Source organism: Syngnathoides biaculeatus, chromosome 17 (genome assembly GCF_019802595.1).
Source record: "Syngnathoides biaculeatus isolate LvHL_M chromosome 17, ASM1980259v1, whole genome shotgun sequence".
Classification (NCBI taxonomy): Eukaryota; Metazoa; Chordata; class Actinopteri; order Syngnathiformes; family Syngnathidae; genus Syngnathoides; species Syngnathoides biaculeatus.
In genome coordinates, this window is record NC_084656.1 from 21,636,475 (window position 1) to 21,652,452 (window position 15,978).

Here is a 15,978-nt window from a genome sequence, read left to right on the forward strand (position 1 = left end):
TGGCGCAGCTTAGAGGGAACGTCGGTCAAGCGACGACGTTTATGTGTTTCGCCCCCGTCGAATCACAGTGACTGACGTATTAATGGCGGATGAATCGCAAATTCTGCCTGTCACTCGACGTGGCGGCCAAAGACCGGGCCCGGAGCGGTGACGGCGCCGGCTTTCCTCACCGCGCAGCCGTCCAGCACGGCCCGGATGTACGGGTTGTTGTCGTAGGACATCTCCTCGTCGTTGGAGCCCAGGAGGCGAATGGCCTTGTCGTAGTTGTCGCCCTCCTGATCGTGCCAGGCCACCGACTGGTGGCAGCTGTACGTCAGGTTCTGGCGGGCGGCGGCGCTCAGCAGGCGCATGAAGGTCATCTGCACCACGCCGACGGGGTTGCCCTCGGCGTCCACGTAGGAGAGCTGCGACGGGAAATACGACAACGGCGGGAGAGTTTTGCTTTGGGTTTTTTTCCCCCCGGTCCAATATGAGAAGGTTTTTAAAAACAAACCAAATGTCAAAACGTGAGACAACCGGCGGTGTGACAGAAGCAAAGATGTTGACTACAAAACATCGAAAGGAGCTTCACGCGTTTGCTTTGTGTTCTGTTATTTTAAGGCGACGTGAGATTTGTGCAATTCATCAATCGCTACAACGGCAGAAACCAACTAAGGTACATTTTTGTGTGATTAGAACGGAAATTCATTTCGATCCAAATGTCACAACACATAAAAGTTATTACGACCACCGACAAGTTTTAATCGGAATTGATCTACGGTGACGTTTTCAGCTTTATTTGTTGCTACCGCCACTTCTCCTCATTTCATTGCGAATTTTCCGATCTATCGCGACTGGAACGAGTTTTGGGACTTTGTCGTTTACCAGCGTATGTCAAAAACCGCTCGAGCGATCTACAGTTGAAAACGGCCCTTTTGTGGACTTTTCCGACATGTCGTGAGGGAAAAACTCCTCATCGCTGGACGAAAGTCAACACGGATCTTTTATCGTAATGTTTGTAGTATGCTATTATCAAAAGGCTACGTCGGACATTTTCAGGTCGAGTTTGTTTACATTTGGCTGTTACATACATAAGTATATTAATATCCAGTAAATACAAAGCAGGACTTTGATTTGACAAAACTCCTTCTTTTTGCAGAATTTACTCATTTGTCTTCGCAAGAAAACAGACCATCAGCGCCTTCTCCGAGGTTAGTTTGTTTGTTTGTTTGTTGTAGTGCGTCTCTTCGGAGTGCTTTTTATTTATTTTTAGCAGTATTCAATAGCGGTTCGTTCGTTCATTCCTTCCGCTAGTTTTGGGTTACAAAAACCATCTTGCATTGGAAAATGATGAGATGATCATTTCACGCGTGTTCTAAGGTTGTGTTTTGGGTGAATGCCTGCACGTTCTTTTAAATTATCAGCATTTCCCGTCGCTACGTGGTTGCCCCGTAGCTCAGTGGTTAGCGCATTGGTTCGTATCCCGCTTGGGGCCAAGAGAGGTTGCGTCCGGCGTAAAAACTGCGCCAAACAAATGTGAGCGTTCATTTGAGATGTCACGCTGTGGCGACCCCTACCGGGACAAGCCGAAAGAAACTATTACTTGTTACTATTTGTACGTTTTATCACATTTTAAAACAAACTGAAACATGACAGCATGTGTATTGCTATGGCTAATTGTATCTTTGAATGATTACTTGTGGGCGTCTCTGCTTGTGGACAGTACAACATCACATATGTCTTGTGTGAAACGAGCTCATGATGGCTCAAAAATAATCTCAAACGCGATCTTTCTCGACTTTAACCATATGCCAATTGTCTCTAAATGAAGCAATTACCATTAGCTGTTAGCATGAAGGAGACGGTAATGAGCGTTGACTCCGATTTGTATACCAACCATGACAAATCCGTTAAGGTCCACATCGTGTTTCCCGACGAGAACTTACTGGGCGCATGCGGAAAAGCCAGCCAGGTGGAGCTCCGTTTCTTCTCCGTGCACTTTCATTGGTTCATCCATTCATTCGTTCGTTCGTTCACATGCACCTCCTGAGCCACGCTAGCTACCCTCACGGACGTCGGACTCGCTTCAGTGGTACTTTGACGTTCAAACGACCCCGCTTGAATGGCTGAGACGAAGGAAGTAAATTAATATTTTGTTGTAAAAATGTCACTTTTGGGAACGTGAGGAAACATTTCGTACATCTTACAAATAACTGAGGAGTTCCAAGCTACGATGGTAGTTTTTCCCCTCTTGCGATGATGTCATGAGTGCTCCAAATGCTAGAAAACTGCATCTTTGCACAACTGTGACTCTGATAAGAAATAGTTCCCGATTAATTGAATGTCTATTGTTCTTCGTCCTTGTTAGTTTGTTTGTTGTGGTGCGTTGAGACACTTTTCGATATAGATTTTACATTTTGCATGTCTTATAAGGAATAGTTAGAAATGTCTTATTCTTTATTCTTGTTGCTGTGTTGTTCCTTGTTCTGAATGTTGTACCAGGTCAACACCAAATACTGGAGAAATGATAGATAGATAGATAGATTCTGCAACTCTTGATAGATAAATTTTGCAACTCTTGAAAATCCACTTCACTTTTTTTACGCCCCAGATTACGTCGGAATTTTGAGGTACCACTGGAAGCAATACGGAGTTTCGCCAACGTGGCTCAGGTCGTCATGCTTTTTCCCGTCCCCCCGCTCAGCGCTTGGAACCGGGAACATTACCTCTTTATCATCATTATCATAACAGCCTCGTGTGCGTGATATTCCCAGAAGCCCTCGGGTGGCTGGTGACTTGAGTGTCCCGACCCGCTCGACTCGCGACGTCTCCGCCCAAAGTCCAATTTGATTCTCGAGAAGCTTGCGGAAATGAAGGTCGCGTTCACGTTTGCTCATATCGCCGTGCATCAAGCCAAATTTTGGTTTTCTTCGACCGGCTCAAAGACAAAAGATTCGGACCAAAGTTCCAATTACTGGAACATCAGCAGTCGTCGCAAAAATAGGTTCGGTTCTTTTGTCTGGAGCACCTGGTCTGTCTGGACTATTGAGAAGAAGCCCTATTTGCGCATTTTTGGATTCCTCTGTAACAGCCTTGATGCCGCAAAATGGCTCCAAAGTCTGGCTAAGAGGGAACTCGTTAGCAGTGTAAAAGTAGTATGTTGACATGATGAGAGACCAAAAACTTTCTATGTTGGGGAGGAGCTAAATTTAGTCTTCCACCCACTGGAAGTCAGAGTTGCACCCACCAGAGAAGCAACTTTGTGAACACAACCTTCCTCCAAGCACAATACTTTGCCCCTTTAGTTGGATTCGATAGCGGTTTTTAGCAACGGCGCAGCGTTAGTAACTGATGCGTCCTGAGTCGGCGGCGTCAGGATATACAGCCACTTTTTCTCGGTACTCCGGACAGGGCCGTCCCGGTTCTGCTGTTGGACTGAAGGAGCATGCGTCTCAAGCCAAGTCATGCACCGCCACCGCCGCCGCAGTCGTCATCAAAGCAAATCGAGCCACGTGTGCAGCGTATTCGTACACTGTTCCCAAAAATTTGGGGACGTGGACCTCTCGCGTGAAATTTCACGATGAAGCTGAAAATGTGCGGTGACCTGGACAGATGAATTCAATATGACCTTCTCTGAACTTTTCAATGCACATGTCGAACTGGTCGATGTTTCGATGCTTTTTGCACAAGTTTTTGGTTCTCTCTGACAATGACCTGCAAAATCTTTACAGGCCTGACTTGATCGCAACTGGACCTTTCCATTTTGGGACGTACGATGTCAAAACTTGTATGTTAGGGGGAAAAAAAACTTTTCCATTTAGTTCCTTGTTAAAGAACTGACACATTGAACAGTTCGACAGTCAAAAAGTTTGAGAAAAAGTAAAGGGTGGAGAGCAATTCGGGTTCATCCTGAAATTTCACCCGCGAGACGAAAAATCCCCAACTTGTTTTGGGAAGTGTACTTCAGGTGCAGTACCATAACCATGCACGGCCTGGGGGCCCACACAGTCCCAGCCTTACCAGGGAACCTCTCTTGTAGTGACTATACCATGTGCCCGGCGAGTCTTTGGGCCATTTTGCCATTTTGCTCTGTAAAAACCACACAACAGGCATTCAGGAAAAAAAGAGTCGGGGAAAGGCCGGCTTACCAGTTTACCGCGTTTGAATTCACTGAACCAGGAGCCGGGCTTCTCCTTTAACCAGGAAGTGAGTCTAGCCTGGGGGGGGTGGGGTACGGATCGACAGGAAGGAGAAGTCGTTAGTGTTGCCCGCCAGGAGAGACGATTAGTACACCCGTGTCTCGCTCGAGCTTGTTCTCGGGGGTGACGGAGAGTGAGGGCCGCCGTCCGCACCTGCCGGCGGTGGCGATTTGCCTAAAACAAACTGCAGCTGGCAGGTAATTGCTGCTGTAAAAAATTGCGGCGCAAGCAGACGGTGGATGAAGACATCAGAGCCCGTTTGGGGGTTTGCTTGAGTGCTGTTTCCAGACCAGCAGACATCAGCTCTTTGACGCCGATGAATCTTTGCATTGTGGTCTGTTGTCATCATTGGCATCATGCGCTCATGACTGAAGTGTTGGGGAAGGTCACATGGATGGAAGAATTTGAGGAAGATATTGGGAGAGGTATGAGGGGAACAGGAGGGTCCCTGTAGAACTGAAAGGTAAAGTCTATACCAAAGTGATTGGAAGATGCGAAAGGGATTTGCAGCAGAACCAGTCAAGAAACTGGAAGAAAAGAAGCTCGAAGTTCTGTAGCGATGGACGTCCCGAGTGACTCCAAAAGACAGAATAAGAAATCAATGGATCGGGGGGGGGGGGCAGAGAGGGGAGCTCAGGTTTCAAAGAAAGTACAAGACGGAGGCGGTTTGGCCATTTCATGGGGAGAACTGAAAGACAGCAAATACGGGTCAAAGAGAGAAGAGGAAGGAAGGCATTGGATCAGAACTGAAAGAAAAAGACGTGGATGGATTTCCTTCACGGGGACATTGAGAGGAGGCCGACACAAAATGGCTGCCCCAAATAGGAAAACGCGACAGGAAGTGTTTGCTCAATAACACAAAGCCTTGACAAAGCGGGATTTCTGTTCTTCTCCACCACCTCGGCTTGATTTTTCTCGGCTAAAGCAAACTGACGCCGCTCCTCTGCGGCGGTGGTGGTGGTGGGGAGGGGTCTTGGCGAGAGGCCTCATTAAAATGGCCACCACGCAGCCCTCCCACCTGATAAGACGCACTGCACTGCCGCTTTCGTGGCAACTAAAAAGTGGTTCAATTGTCCCCGGCTCGACGCCGGCCTGTTCGGCGATGAATGGTAACATCAACACCCCGCCGCCCACCCGCACAGATGCCGCTTTTACTTGCACGCAGGCCGGTAAGCGCACGCAGCAGAGTGGAAACGATCCCATTTACTGTGAAAAATCAGTGCTCCGATTATTTATGAAGTCGCACGGGAGTCGTGTTACCCGCTCCGTTGATAGCAACACCCCCACTCACCCCTTCTGACTTCTTGTCGGGGAAGATGCAGCTCTCGCCACCGGCTGTGAAGTTACAGTAAACCTTGAAGGAGTCCCGGGAGCAGCCCTGGTTGGGATCGATCCAGTACTCGCCTGCGGAACGTCAGAAGAGGCACGCGTTTGATTTGGGCCCCACGCGGCGTTCGCTCGCGATGTCGCGGAGCGAGCGACTGGAAATCTCTACGATACTGTTATCAGGGGAATCTGTGGTTTCTATTTTAATGACTATCATTCCGCGACGTGGCAGGGGATGACTGCGCTTGCACGGGCAAAACCAACCGTCCGGGAAGTCCGGGTGGCACAGCTGCAGGTCCTTGCAGGTGCGGGCGGGGTTGGCCTGGGTGCCCAGCGGGTGCTTCATCTGCTCAATCTCGAGCTTGAGCGAGTTGAGCGAGCCGAAGATCTCCTCCATGCCGTCGTCGTAGTCCTTGTAGTTGGCGTCCGCCGCCTCGTCGTCCATCATCTGGCTCGCGTCGATGTTTCTGCGCGTGCGGCCCTTGGTGGAGGCCTGGAGGGGGAGCGGGTGGATGACGTCGCCCGGGGGTCCCTGTCACGGACGTGGGAAAGATTTATCGAGTGCTACTCAAAACAACAGACCGTGGCTTGAATTCCATTTTGATCCAGTAGAGTACAAAAGTACAATACAGTTAAGGACCTTTGTAAGCACATTTGCATCTAATCTTTTCGAACTGTTGTGAAGCTTTTTTTAAGGTCTTGACTTACCGGTGGGCCTGGAATTCCAGGTGATCCAGTCTCTCCCTTTGGTCCAGTTTGTCCCTAAAAAAAAAGACCCATCAAAGCAACCTTCAATTATATTGCATTTAAAATGATTCTGAGTTCCTTTAATTCCTTTCGCAACTTACAGATGAGCCTTTAGCGCCTTTGGGACCGGGAGGACCCTGTGGACACAAAGTCGGTAAATGTACAATGATTTGTTCGAACGAGACTCGGTAAAGTGTGAGCTGCACAGTCTTACAGGTAATCCAGGCGGACCAAGCGGACCGAGTGGACCAGAAGGACCAGCAATGCCCTAAAGAAACAAAGCAGAACCAGGAAAGAAGGATTAATTAGTTGTTTGTCATGGACGCTGGAACACGTGGCGAGCACGGGCATAGGTTCAAGACTTCAAATCTCGAGTTTGTCCATTTGCGGCTTTTCTCTGGGTACTCCGGTTTCAGTGCTGTGTCCACAAAAATCCCTAAACCTCGCCGCTGGGGCCAAACCAAAAGGACAAGATTACAAATACAAATATAAGCAGGAACTGGCTATGGGTGGGGGGGACGTCGGACATCCAGGGAGGGAATCAGCATTTCAGATGCCGTCCCTGATGAGATCTTTGCTGATTCTGCTGCAGACCTTGGATACACTGGAGCGACTACACCTCAAACAAGCCTTGGAAATGCTTCAGTATCTCCCCTTTCCAGAACCACCTTGCTTGACAATCAATGGGCCTAACCCCCCTCCCCCTCTAAGAAAGTCTTTGTTTTTTTGTTTTTTTTTACTCACATTGTCTCCTTTGGGACCAGCACTTCCCGCTGGACCGGGAAGACCCCTGTCGCCCTTTTCTCCCTGCTCTCCCGGTGGTCCAATAAGACCGATGAGACCCGGGTGGCCCTGAGGATAGAGCACACATACTAGTCAATAACACACCAGCGCAGACATCACCACCATCATACATCGAACTGGCAGCCGGCGCGCTAATGGTTTGATGGCTGCAGGCAAACAACCGAGCTGATCAATCGGCCGGGAAATGAGTCCATTAGTCTTTGGCGTTATAGTCGCTGCCCTCACCTTCTCTCCCTTGATACCAGAGTCTCCTTTCAAACCAGGTAAGCCGGGAGGACCCTGGGATTTTAGAGGAAGTAAAACTCTTGGTTAGTATCCGGTTCACACGCCCGACAACAGACTCATGTCAAAGTTCAACTCACCATTGGTCCGGGAGGTCCATCAGGACCGGGGGCACCCGGTAAACCTTGCTCGCCCTGGGCACAGGTAGTAAGATTAGATTTTGGGCTCACAGGAAAACAGAATTGCGTTTTTTGGGTTTTTTTTTTTTTTTGCAAAACTAAAACTTACAACAGGGCCAGGAATTCCCCTTAGACCTTCCGAACCAGGTTTACCAGGTGATCCTTGGGGTCCAACGGGACCGGTCTTTCCTTGAGGACCTTCCAAGCCGGGCTCTCCCTTTTGGCACAAACAGAAATTTTTTCAACATCAGGAACCGTAATTTTTTTTTTTAATACTTGTTGGAATGCACTTTTCAAATGCAATTGTACTTTTGAAACTCGTGCTTTTGGGCTATCTTTTTACCTTGGTTCCCTTCTCCCCTTGTCTTCCTTCAGGTCCCGTCACTCCAGGTGGTCCCTGTTCGGGAAAACACGGCATGGTTGTGGTACTGGAATATGAGAGTAGCTACAACAAGGGCACGGGAGGTGGGTGGGTACTCACTCTCTTTCCTGGTGGTCCAGAGGGACCTGACTCTCCAGTGGGTCCAGGGGAACCCTAGATGGTAATGTTACAAAATGAAAATTGAAACATTGTTGGATGTACCAAAGGATGTCAGTGAACCTTTTAAATAAATCGTGTCACACTTACAGCCTGACCGGCTTCTCCGTCGTCACCCTTATCACCGGCTGGGCCATCCAAGCCCTACACAAGACCAAAACCCGAGCACTTAGTCACGTACCCCAAAATAAGTTCAGAGTTTGCTCAGGAATAGAGTAGGTGTCATACGTACAGCTGGACCAGGCTCTCCAGGGGGACCCGGATCACCAGGGAAACCGCTCGGACCCTGAAAGTCGACACGGTCATTTTAAAGCATTTTTTCTATACCGACTGGGATGAGATGAGTCCAGATGGGAATTTTACAGGGCTGCCTTTGGGACCGTCATCTCCAGGGGGACCCTTGGGTCCAGGTGGTCCAGCGGCACCAGCTGGACCGGCCTCTCCCTTCTCTCCTCGCTCTCCTCTTGGGCCCTGGAGTCATGCAAACATAAATGAATGTTTGGTCTGTTACGGGAGGTAAATGTGATCTAAGAGATGATGTGATGAAATCTTATCTTGCCGGCAAAGATGTCAGTGACAAAGTTACTCACCGGTGGGCCGCCGTCTCCCTGAAGACCCGGCTCTCCGGTCTCACCAGCATCTCCCTGGATAGAGAGAGAGAGAGACGGGCATTTAGGCAGATTTGTCGACAGGGGCATTAAAGGAACGTGACATTAAATCCGCCGTCAAGTGGTTTCTGGAGAGAATGAATAATGTCAACCGAGCTTGCCACAAAATGAAGCCAATCTTCATTTTTATGAACGATGAGCGTATCTTGTGGCTTCAGATCCCCCTCTGGGCCAAGTTGCTCGCGTGACTGACAGCTACTCAGCACCGTTATTACGCTGATGTTCTGCCACGCAAATGTGCCATTTCGGCAGAGGCGTCGTTGGCCCGAAGAGAGACGGGCGAGTGTTGGGGTTGTCATTTCGCAGTGGCGAAATTGCCTTTTTGAAGCTTCTTTCTGTGTATTCATCCTGCGATTGTACCTCGACAAACCCCTTTCACTTGTTCTCTGCTAAATCCTGCGAGTACACATTGGTGGTATGAAGCTGGCCCTGCAAATTTACCGTCATTTGAGGTTGTGACAATTCCCGTTGACGTTGCGTGCAACAGACTTTTTTTTTTGTTTGTTTGTTTGTTTTTTTAACCATGATGCCATTCTTGCAGCACGGTGGAGCAACGGTTAGAGCGTCGGCCTTGCAGTTCTGAGGACCGGGGTTCAAATCGGAGTTTACGTCTTCTCCCCGTGCCTGTGTGGGGTTTCCTCCCACATTCCCAAAACATGCATAATTACCGGACACTCTAAATTGCCCCAAGGTGTGATTGTGAGTGCGACTGTTGTTTGTCTCGATGTGCCCTGCGATTGGCCGGCAACCAGTTCAGGGTGTACCCCGCCTCCTGCCCGTCGACAGCTGGGATAAGCTCCAGGACTCCCGCGACCCTTGTGAGGATAAGCGGTTAGATAATAGATGGATAGAATGACGGCTTGAGTCAAGACTTTGCAACTCTGGAAGTAGAAACAAAAATTGAACGAGGGAAAGTTTTCTGTCTTTGGAGGTAGCAAACAAGTCCCTTTTCTAAAGAATGTAAACGTCAACTTTGAAGAATCAGCTCGTACGTGTCTTTCACTGTTATTTTGAACCTTGTTAAGGGAAAAAAAAATCCACCAACAGCCACTGCCACCTACAGGACTGGAGGGGGCTATCATTATCATCTTCATTACTTTTTTCTCTTCTTCTATCGCAGAAACATGACTAACTGGCATTTTTCCGGAGGTTCACCGCCAACCGACTTCAGGCGTTAATGAACGCATTCGTCACCCGAAAGATGCGGCCACGCAAAATGTTTGCACGCAACGTGGTCTCCTTCCTCTCAAAATCAAATAAACTCGAGTGACGTGGCGCTCGCCTGTTTGCAATTCTAATGCCCGTCTGGGGAAAAGAAAGAACGTAAAGTGCCATTCGCCACAATCCATCTCTGCAGAATTGCGAGGTGCAGACTTGTTCGATTCCCAAGAGAGGGAACAGTTTTCTTAGATGCGCCCTGGGAGTAAAAAAAACAACAAAAGAAGCGAGGCTTACTTTCTCGCCAACAGCGCCGGGGTTGCCAATACCGCCGGGAGGTCCCTGAGGGCCGTCGGCACCAGGGGGTCCGGAGGGGCCTCTTGGTCCAGGTGGGCCAGGTGGACCCTTCAAATACATTTTTTGGTTTTTTTTTTCCAATGATGTGGAAAAACCGTGACATAAATCCTCAATAGAGTGAACACTTCCTAAATCGCGGTTGATGGTTCACATACCATCTGACCAACATCTCCCGTTTCTCCTTTTTCGCCGGGTGGACCGGGCAAGCCCTGGCGAAAACGAGACGGACGTGAATCAATCACAGCGGCGCGGGCAACGTCACCGACACGGATTTACACGTTTTCTTACTTGCAGGCCGACTGGGCCCGGGGGTCCGGGGAAGCCTCTGGATCCTTCGTCTCCCTTCTGGCCAAACAGACCCTGCTGACCTCTGGGACCAGGCTCGCCGTCTGCTCCCTGGAAGCCGGACATCGACGAACGGGTCAATTGCCAAGTGAACACAAGAGCGGTGCACGGAATTTGAGGCACTCACGGCAGGACCGGGCGCTCCCACGGGTCCTTGAGGTCCGGTTGGGCCGGGAGGACCCTGTCAACGTGAAGGGACGTGTTCAATTGACGATAACTGACAATGAAATATAGAATTAAAGATCAGATGAACTCACATGTTCGCCTTTGTCACCTTTGCTTCCTTTCTGGCCGGGTTCGCCGAGCTCTCCCTGAGAAACAAAGCCGTCACAGTACAAATGTTAAGTTGGAACAAAAACCTTTCGGAGACAGAAATACCCCACCTTGTCTCCGTCCTCCCCGGGTGGTCCAGGGGGTCCTCCGGGTCCTGGCAGACCCACGGGTCCCTGAATACCATCTCTTCCAGCTGGGCCTTGAGGTCCTTTCTCTCCCTAAAAACAATTTCAGACTTTAGGACTCAAAATTCCGAATCGGGATTCAGATGGACGGAATGAAAATGTCTTTGGAGGTGCTTTTCAGTTTAAGGGGGAGAGATGTGAAAAATTGGCGTATTGTCGACCCGGGAATTTGCCATCTTTCCTTCCTTCGATGCACGTTCAGCAAATTTGGGGGAAAAATCTTCCGCCTTGTGTGGTTAACAAGCCCCTTCAGCCCTAACGTGGAATTGCGGGGGAGGAAGTCGGCACTACAATCTTCCACCTTGAGAGTTATTACGAACCCTTTTCATCCCGACTATAAAGTAGACTTATTAATCTTCCATCAATATGGAATTTGGGCAGTATGAAATTCCTTGTCCATTCCCGATAAGCGCAAGCTTTCGGCCTCATTTCGTATCAGGGATTTGCTTACCGGCCCGCCTTTCTCTCCTGCGGGGCCCGGGGGTCCCTGTGGACCGGGGCGTCCGGGCAGGCCTGTCGGTCCGGCAGGGCCAGCAGGGCCACGTTCGCCGGGAGAACCCTGGAACACAAAGGGCACGTTTGTTGCTGTGTTGTTCTTTAGCCATACGAGGACAGCAGACTAAAGTGTTCGCTTGAAGTCAGGATTTTACTTACCGCTGGGCCAGGTGGGCCGTGAGGACCCTCGTTACCCTTCAGACCGTGAGCTCCCTGCGAACAAAAGCGGAGGTTTCAGTCCACAGCACGGCTCTTTAGTTTCCGCCTTTGAAACGTTTGCTTCTGGCTCGATGTGAAAGTAAGAGCGGGTTACATAACGAGCAAGAGTTTGCGAACAAACGCGGCAGCATCACGTCGTCGTTCTCCTCGAGCCCACGCAGGGTCTCGGCGGCCTTTTCGGTAGCCCACGAGCGTTACGCAACGGCAGAGCGGCGAGATGATGATACTGACCACAGGGCCGGGAAGGCCTCGCTCGCCGGGGAAGCCTCGCGGGCCGGGTGGGCCGTCTTTACCGGCTGGGCCGGAGGGTCCTGGGTCGCCCTGCGGGGGAGGGAGGGAGACAATGCCATGAAGATCTCAAGTCAAACCCCGAATTCTGGGGGGGTTGAAGAGGACGAGCATAGTTGACATCGTCCTGGATCAGCAGCAGCCGTTCAAGCTTTCTGTATTTGCTGTGCTTGTGTTTTCAGAAAATTATTGAACTAATAATACTATTGATACACTATACCTCCATCTATTCATCCTTTTTTTTTTTTTTGTTCATTTATCAAAATAATTGTTTCTTTTTTTATATTATACACTTTTAATTGAATCATTTGCTTTGGTGTAAATGTTTTTTTTCCCATGGTAAAACAATTTCAGGTCCTCCACACATTTGGTTTTTGTGTCATTTTTTAAATTTTATTTAAAAATTGGCTGTGTAATTTTTGATGAAGGAAAGGATTTGCTACATTTTTAAAATTAAATAATTTAAGTAAATCTAATTCTAAATTTTGTAATGGTAAAATAAACCTATATATACTTTTGTTTAGCTATCTAATTAGCCAAATAAACCATGTTACATGTCCATTTTAATAATTGACTAATACATTATTTTATAAATAAAATATAAGCTGATGTATATTTTTAACTAATTAAATTCATCATACTCATAAAAATTACACTGAATTATTTTATCTAAATTAATTACACATTTTTCATCTAAAATGGCAGTCACCGGTCATATTTGAACTTTTTTTTTTTTTTTAAATAATCTATACATTTTTAGCAAACACTTTACCTTTTTTTTTATGGTTTTGCAACACATAATTTCAAATGACTCCAGCAATTATGCAATGAGGTGACCAATATTTTGGCTACATATTTCACGACCTGTCTCATCACAATTACTTCATGCGTCACACCGGTACCGTTTTGTGTTTCCGTGTTAGCAGGATTTCGGGATTGTCTGCCACGTCGCTGCGCGATTCAATTTTGGGCCCGTTTGAGGATTCACCTTTGCGCCTTCCTTGCCGGCAGCTCCGGGAAGACCCTGCTCACCGGGTGGACCTGGGGGTCCCGGGTGGCCGCGATCTCCCATTGGTCCGGTCTCGCCGGTTGGTCCCTGCAAAATCACGGTCACAAAGAAACTGCTGACACCTTATTACGTTTGTGTGGCAACTAATAACGTCAAACTATGAAATTGTTTTATAATGATCTTATTTCGGTTTCTCTTTAGTTTCAAAATCACAACAAATTGGGATTTATTTAAACATTGACGGTTCAATAGTCAAACGAGCGAGCACTCACCTGAGGTCCGACCACGCCTGGAGGACCAGGAGGTCCGGTTTTTCCTTGGAATCCCTGCGTGAAGACCAAGAGAGGTTGTCGCGCGACCCGTCTGACCAAGTCACAAAAGGAAATCGTTTTCTAGACGACCACTCACAGTCTCTCCTCTCTGTCCGGGGTGTCCGGGAAGTCCGTCTTTCCCGGCAGGCCCCTGAGGAACCGCGCAAAGACAAACGTTACGCTACAGTCAGTTGACGGGTTGCGAGCCGAGCTTGTAATATTATGGGTGCCAACGTACAGGTGGGCCCTTCGGTCCCGGGAATCCTGTTGGTCCCTGAGGTCCTGGCAGACCCTGACACAAAAACATCAATGTTTAGCAATCAAATGAATTCATTTAGCATCCAGGATGTCGCCTACCCTCTCGCCGAGAGGTCCCGGTGGTCCGTCTGTCCCTGAGGTGCCCTGCAGAAAAGTTGCATTTTCCACCATTGTGAGCATAATTAAATGAGCATCATCAAAGATGTCCAGTCAAGCGTAGATTTCACATTTGAAAGAGAAAGTTTCACGCACTTTGGGACCAGCTTTTCCAGTGGGTCCTCTTGGTCCTCTCTCACCTCGAGGGCCCTGCCCAAAACGACCAACGGTGACATACCACACACGGCGAGACCCTCAGATTCCCGCCAAGATGAATTTTAGCCGTCCGAGGCGGCAACGTGGTCGACCGTCAGCGTCACGACTGCCGAAGACGACAACACTCACCGTCGGTCCTCGCTGGCCACGCGGTCCGGGTTTTCCCGCCGTCCCCTGCGGACCCAAAAGGAAGATTTTCTCATTGGGATTACGGAACGCTTTTCTGAGAAATTTAGGACAACGAAAAAGTAAAAATAACACGTACTATATACTTCTTGTTACTTGCTTAGCTATGTTAGTTTACGCGTTACACAAGAGTCGCACGTACCCGAGTTCCTTTCTCTCCGTTAGCGCCAGGGAAGCCTTGGAAGCCTTGAGATCCCTGTGTTGGTAAACAACAAGCGTGTGTTTATTTTCATTCAATGTTGTACAAAAATGAAGAAAAACGATCACCACTTGGTTTCATGTCCATTTCAGGTCCACTGATGACACCGAAGCGGAAACAGAACGGAACGGAAACCGAAAGAAAGTCCTTCACGGGCACAATAACTTCATTTATTTTCTGAATGTAATATCAAAAATGAAAAATGTTCCAAAAATCTCACGCCTCCATTAAATTAGCATGAAAGTAGCGCTGCCGTTCCGACTAAATAAAACTGCAATGTGCTGTCATCAAGGCCAAACAAAATTTTGAATGTGCAATAGTTAGCAAACTATGTACTGGTTCACGGTAGATGGTAAGTACCATTTTGATTGGGGGGGGGGGGGATCTTTCATTTGCTGCCATTGTGCCTCAATGCCTTGTCCAGGTCATCCTTTTTTTCTCTTTCATGAAAAGTCGTACGTTTTCTTTAGTTTAATACAAAGTGAGCGAAATGACTGGCAAAGCGTATTTTGGTCCTCAAAGTGAAGAAGTGTGAAGTCTCAGCACGTGTTACCTTTAGTCCTTGCCTTCCTGGGTATCCGGGCAAGCCGGGCACTCCGAGTTTACCCTGCGGCGAGATATAAACATCTGAGTGAAAGACGCAGACGGCTACGCTAGCTTTACACGTTAGCGACAGGACCGAGACAAATTCTTACCTTCTCACCAGATGGGCCAAGTGGACCGGAGTCTCCGGGGAGACCCGAGCGACCTTTGGGCCCCTCGGGACCGTCTTCTCCTCTGGGTCCAGCTGGTCCAACCTCACCCTAAGTGGACAGGACATCAGCATTAGCATGACTACTACAAATTTGACCTGGAACATAAAGTCCAAAATGTCTATGAAGATTTCAAGTTGGATTTTGCCTCAAATGTTTCATATCGATTGGCTTGTTGTGTTGAGGAACTGACGGGAATGATCCAGAGGTTTGAGGGGTTAGATGTGCTTTTGATTTCTTTGTATTCAGGTTAGGTGGACGACCAGATCCGTTTGAGGATTCATTCTTGGGTCTACGACTCAAAGTTAAAGGGGTAAAAGACAACAACTCGACGAAATAACGCGAGAAGCCGAGCTTGTAACGCAAAGTTAAAGGCTACGACTTAACATAGAAGCTACAACCCTTGACGGCTTGTTAAAGACCGCGACTCAACATCAAGGCTGCGGGCTCTAGCGCAAATCCAGTTCTCCCTTGGTATAACTGTGCGAGGAGGTGGGCTGGACCCAGTTTTGGTCATTTCGTGGCAGCAAATTTAGAAGGCCGGTGTTCGTGCTGGTGTGGGCGTCATCACAGCTGACTTCAATTCCGCCCAATCGAAGCAGCTCCTCTCATTTCCTTTAAAAGTGATGCAATAGTTTCATATCGAGACATCTCCGCGTGGAAGGAGACACAACTAACCACGTGTGACGGGAAGGTTAAATGTTTGTGGCTCCCCTTCTTAAATATGTAATGTGCTGGTGATTAAAATATTTCCTCACTTATCTTATCTCGTTCGACTCATAGCTACGAGTCTTCATATTCGACCGCAACTCAAGGTCACCGCTCGAGGTTAACGCTTCAATGCTACGACTGACGGTTAAAGTCTATGACTTGCGGTCGAAGGCCAGGACTCGGGATTATTTGTGGCGGTTGAAAGCTACAAATAACGATTAAAGCTCACAACTCAAGGATAAAAGGGAATGGTTAAAA

At 48.4% G+C, this 15,978-nt stretch overlaps 2 protein-coding genes across 10 annotated transcripts in view; one reads left to right on the plus strand and one right to left on the minus strand.

Moving 5' to 3' along the window:
- The window catches only part of LOC133490999 (uncharacterized), a 102,184-nt gene extending 91,575 nt beyond the window's left edge, over nt 1-10,609 (plus strand). For 3 of the 9 annotated variants that reach the window (XR_009792323.1, XR_009792322.1, XR_009792326.1), the window contains 3 exons: nt 1,139-1,190; nt 7,832-7,921; nt 10,472-10,607. The gene's annotated coding sequence lies outside the window, so the exon portion shown is untranslated. Of the gene's footprint in view, nt 1-1,138; nt 1,191-3,390; nt 3,994-7,831; nt 7,968-10,471 lie in introns of those variants that run through there. The other 6 variants (XR_009792329.1, XR_009792331.1, XR_009792327.1 and 3 more) reach the window with 4 other exon arrangements.
- Nucleotides 1-15,978, minus strand: part of col5a1 (procollagen, type V, alpha 1) — a 67,114-nt gene that overhangs the window by 1,997 nt on the left and 49,139 nt on the right. The window contains 36 exon segments of the mRNA XM_061801799.1: nt 171-404; nt 4,000-4,068; nt 5,470-5,582; nt 5,769-6,036; nt 6,213-6,266; nt 6,353-6,388; nt 6,466-6,519; nt 6,996-7,103; nt 7,281-7,334; nt 7,418-7,471; nt 7,566-7,673; nt 7,800-7,853; nt 7,938-7,991; nt 8,085-8,138; nt 8,227-8,280; nt 8,358-8,465; nt 8,585-8,638; nt 10,118-10,225; nt 10,333-10,386; nt 10,466-10,573; nt 10,650-10,703; nt 10,780-10,833; nt 10,906-11,013; nt 11,432-11,539; nt 11,635-11,688; nt 11,926-12,015; nt 12,971-13,078; nt 13,264-13,317; nt 13,400-13,453; nt 13,541-13,594; nt 13,660-13,704; nt 13,813-13,866; nt 14,002-14,046; nt 14,201-14,254; nt 14,811-14,864; nt 14,953-15,060. Coding sequence (XP_061657783.1) covers nt 171-404; nt 4,000-4,068; nt 5,470-5,582; nt 5,769-6,036; nt 6,213-6,266; nt 6,353-6,388; nt 6,466-6,519; nt 6,996-7,103; nt 7,281-7,334; nt 7,418-7,471; nt 7,566-7,673; nt 7,800-7,853; nt 7,938-7,991; nt 8,085-8,138; nt 8,227-8,280; nt 8,358-8,465; nt 8,585-8,638; nt 10,118-10,225; nt 10,333-10,386; nt 10,466-10,573; nt 10,650-10,703; nt 10,780-10,833; nt 10,906-11,013; nt 11,432-11,539; nt 11,635-11,688; nt 11,926-12,015; nt 12,971-13,078; nt 13,264-13,317; nt 13,400-13,453; nt 13,541-13,594; nt 13,660-13,704; nt 13,813-13,866; nt 14,002-14,046; nt 14,201-14,254; nt 14,811-14,864; nt 14,953-15,060 — 2,898 coding nt within the window.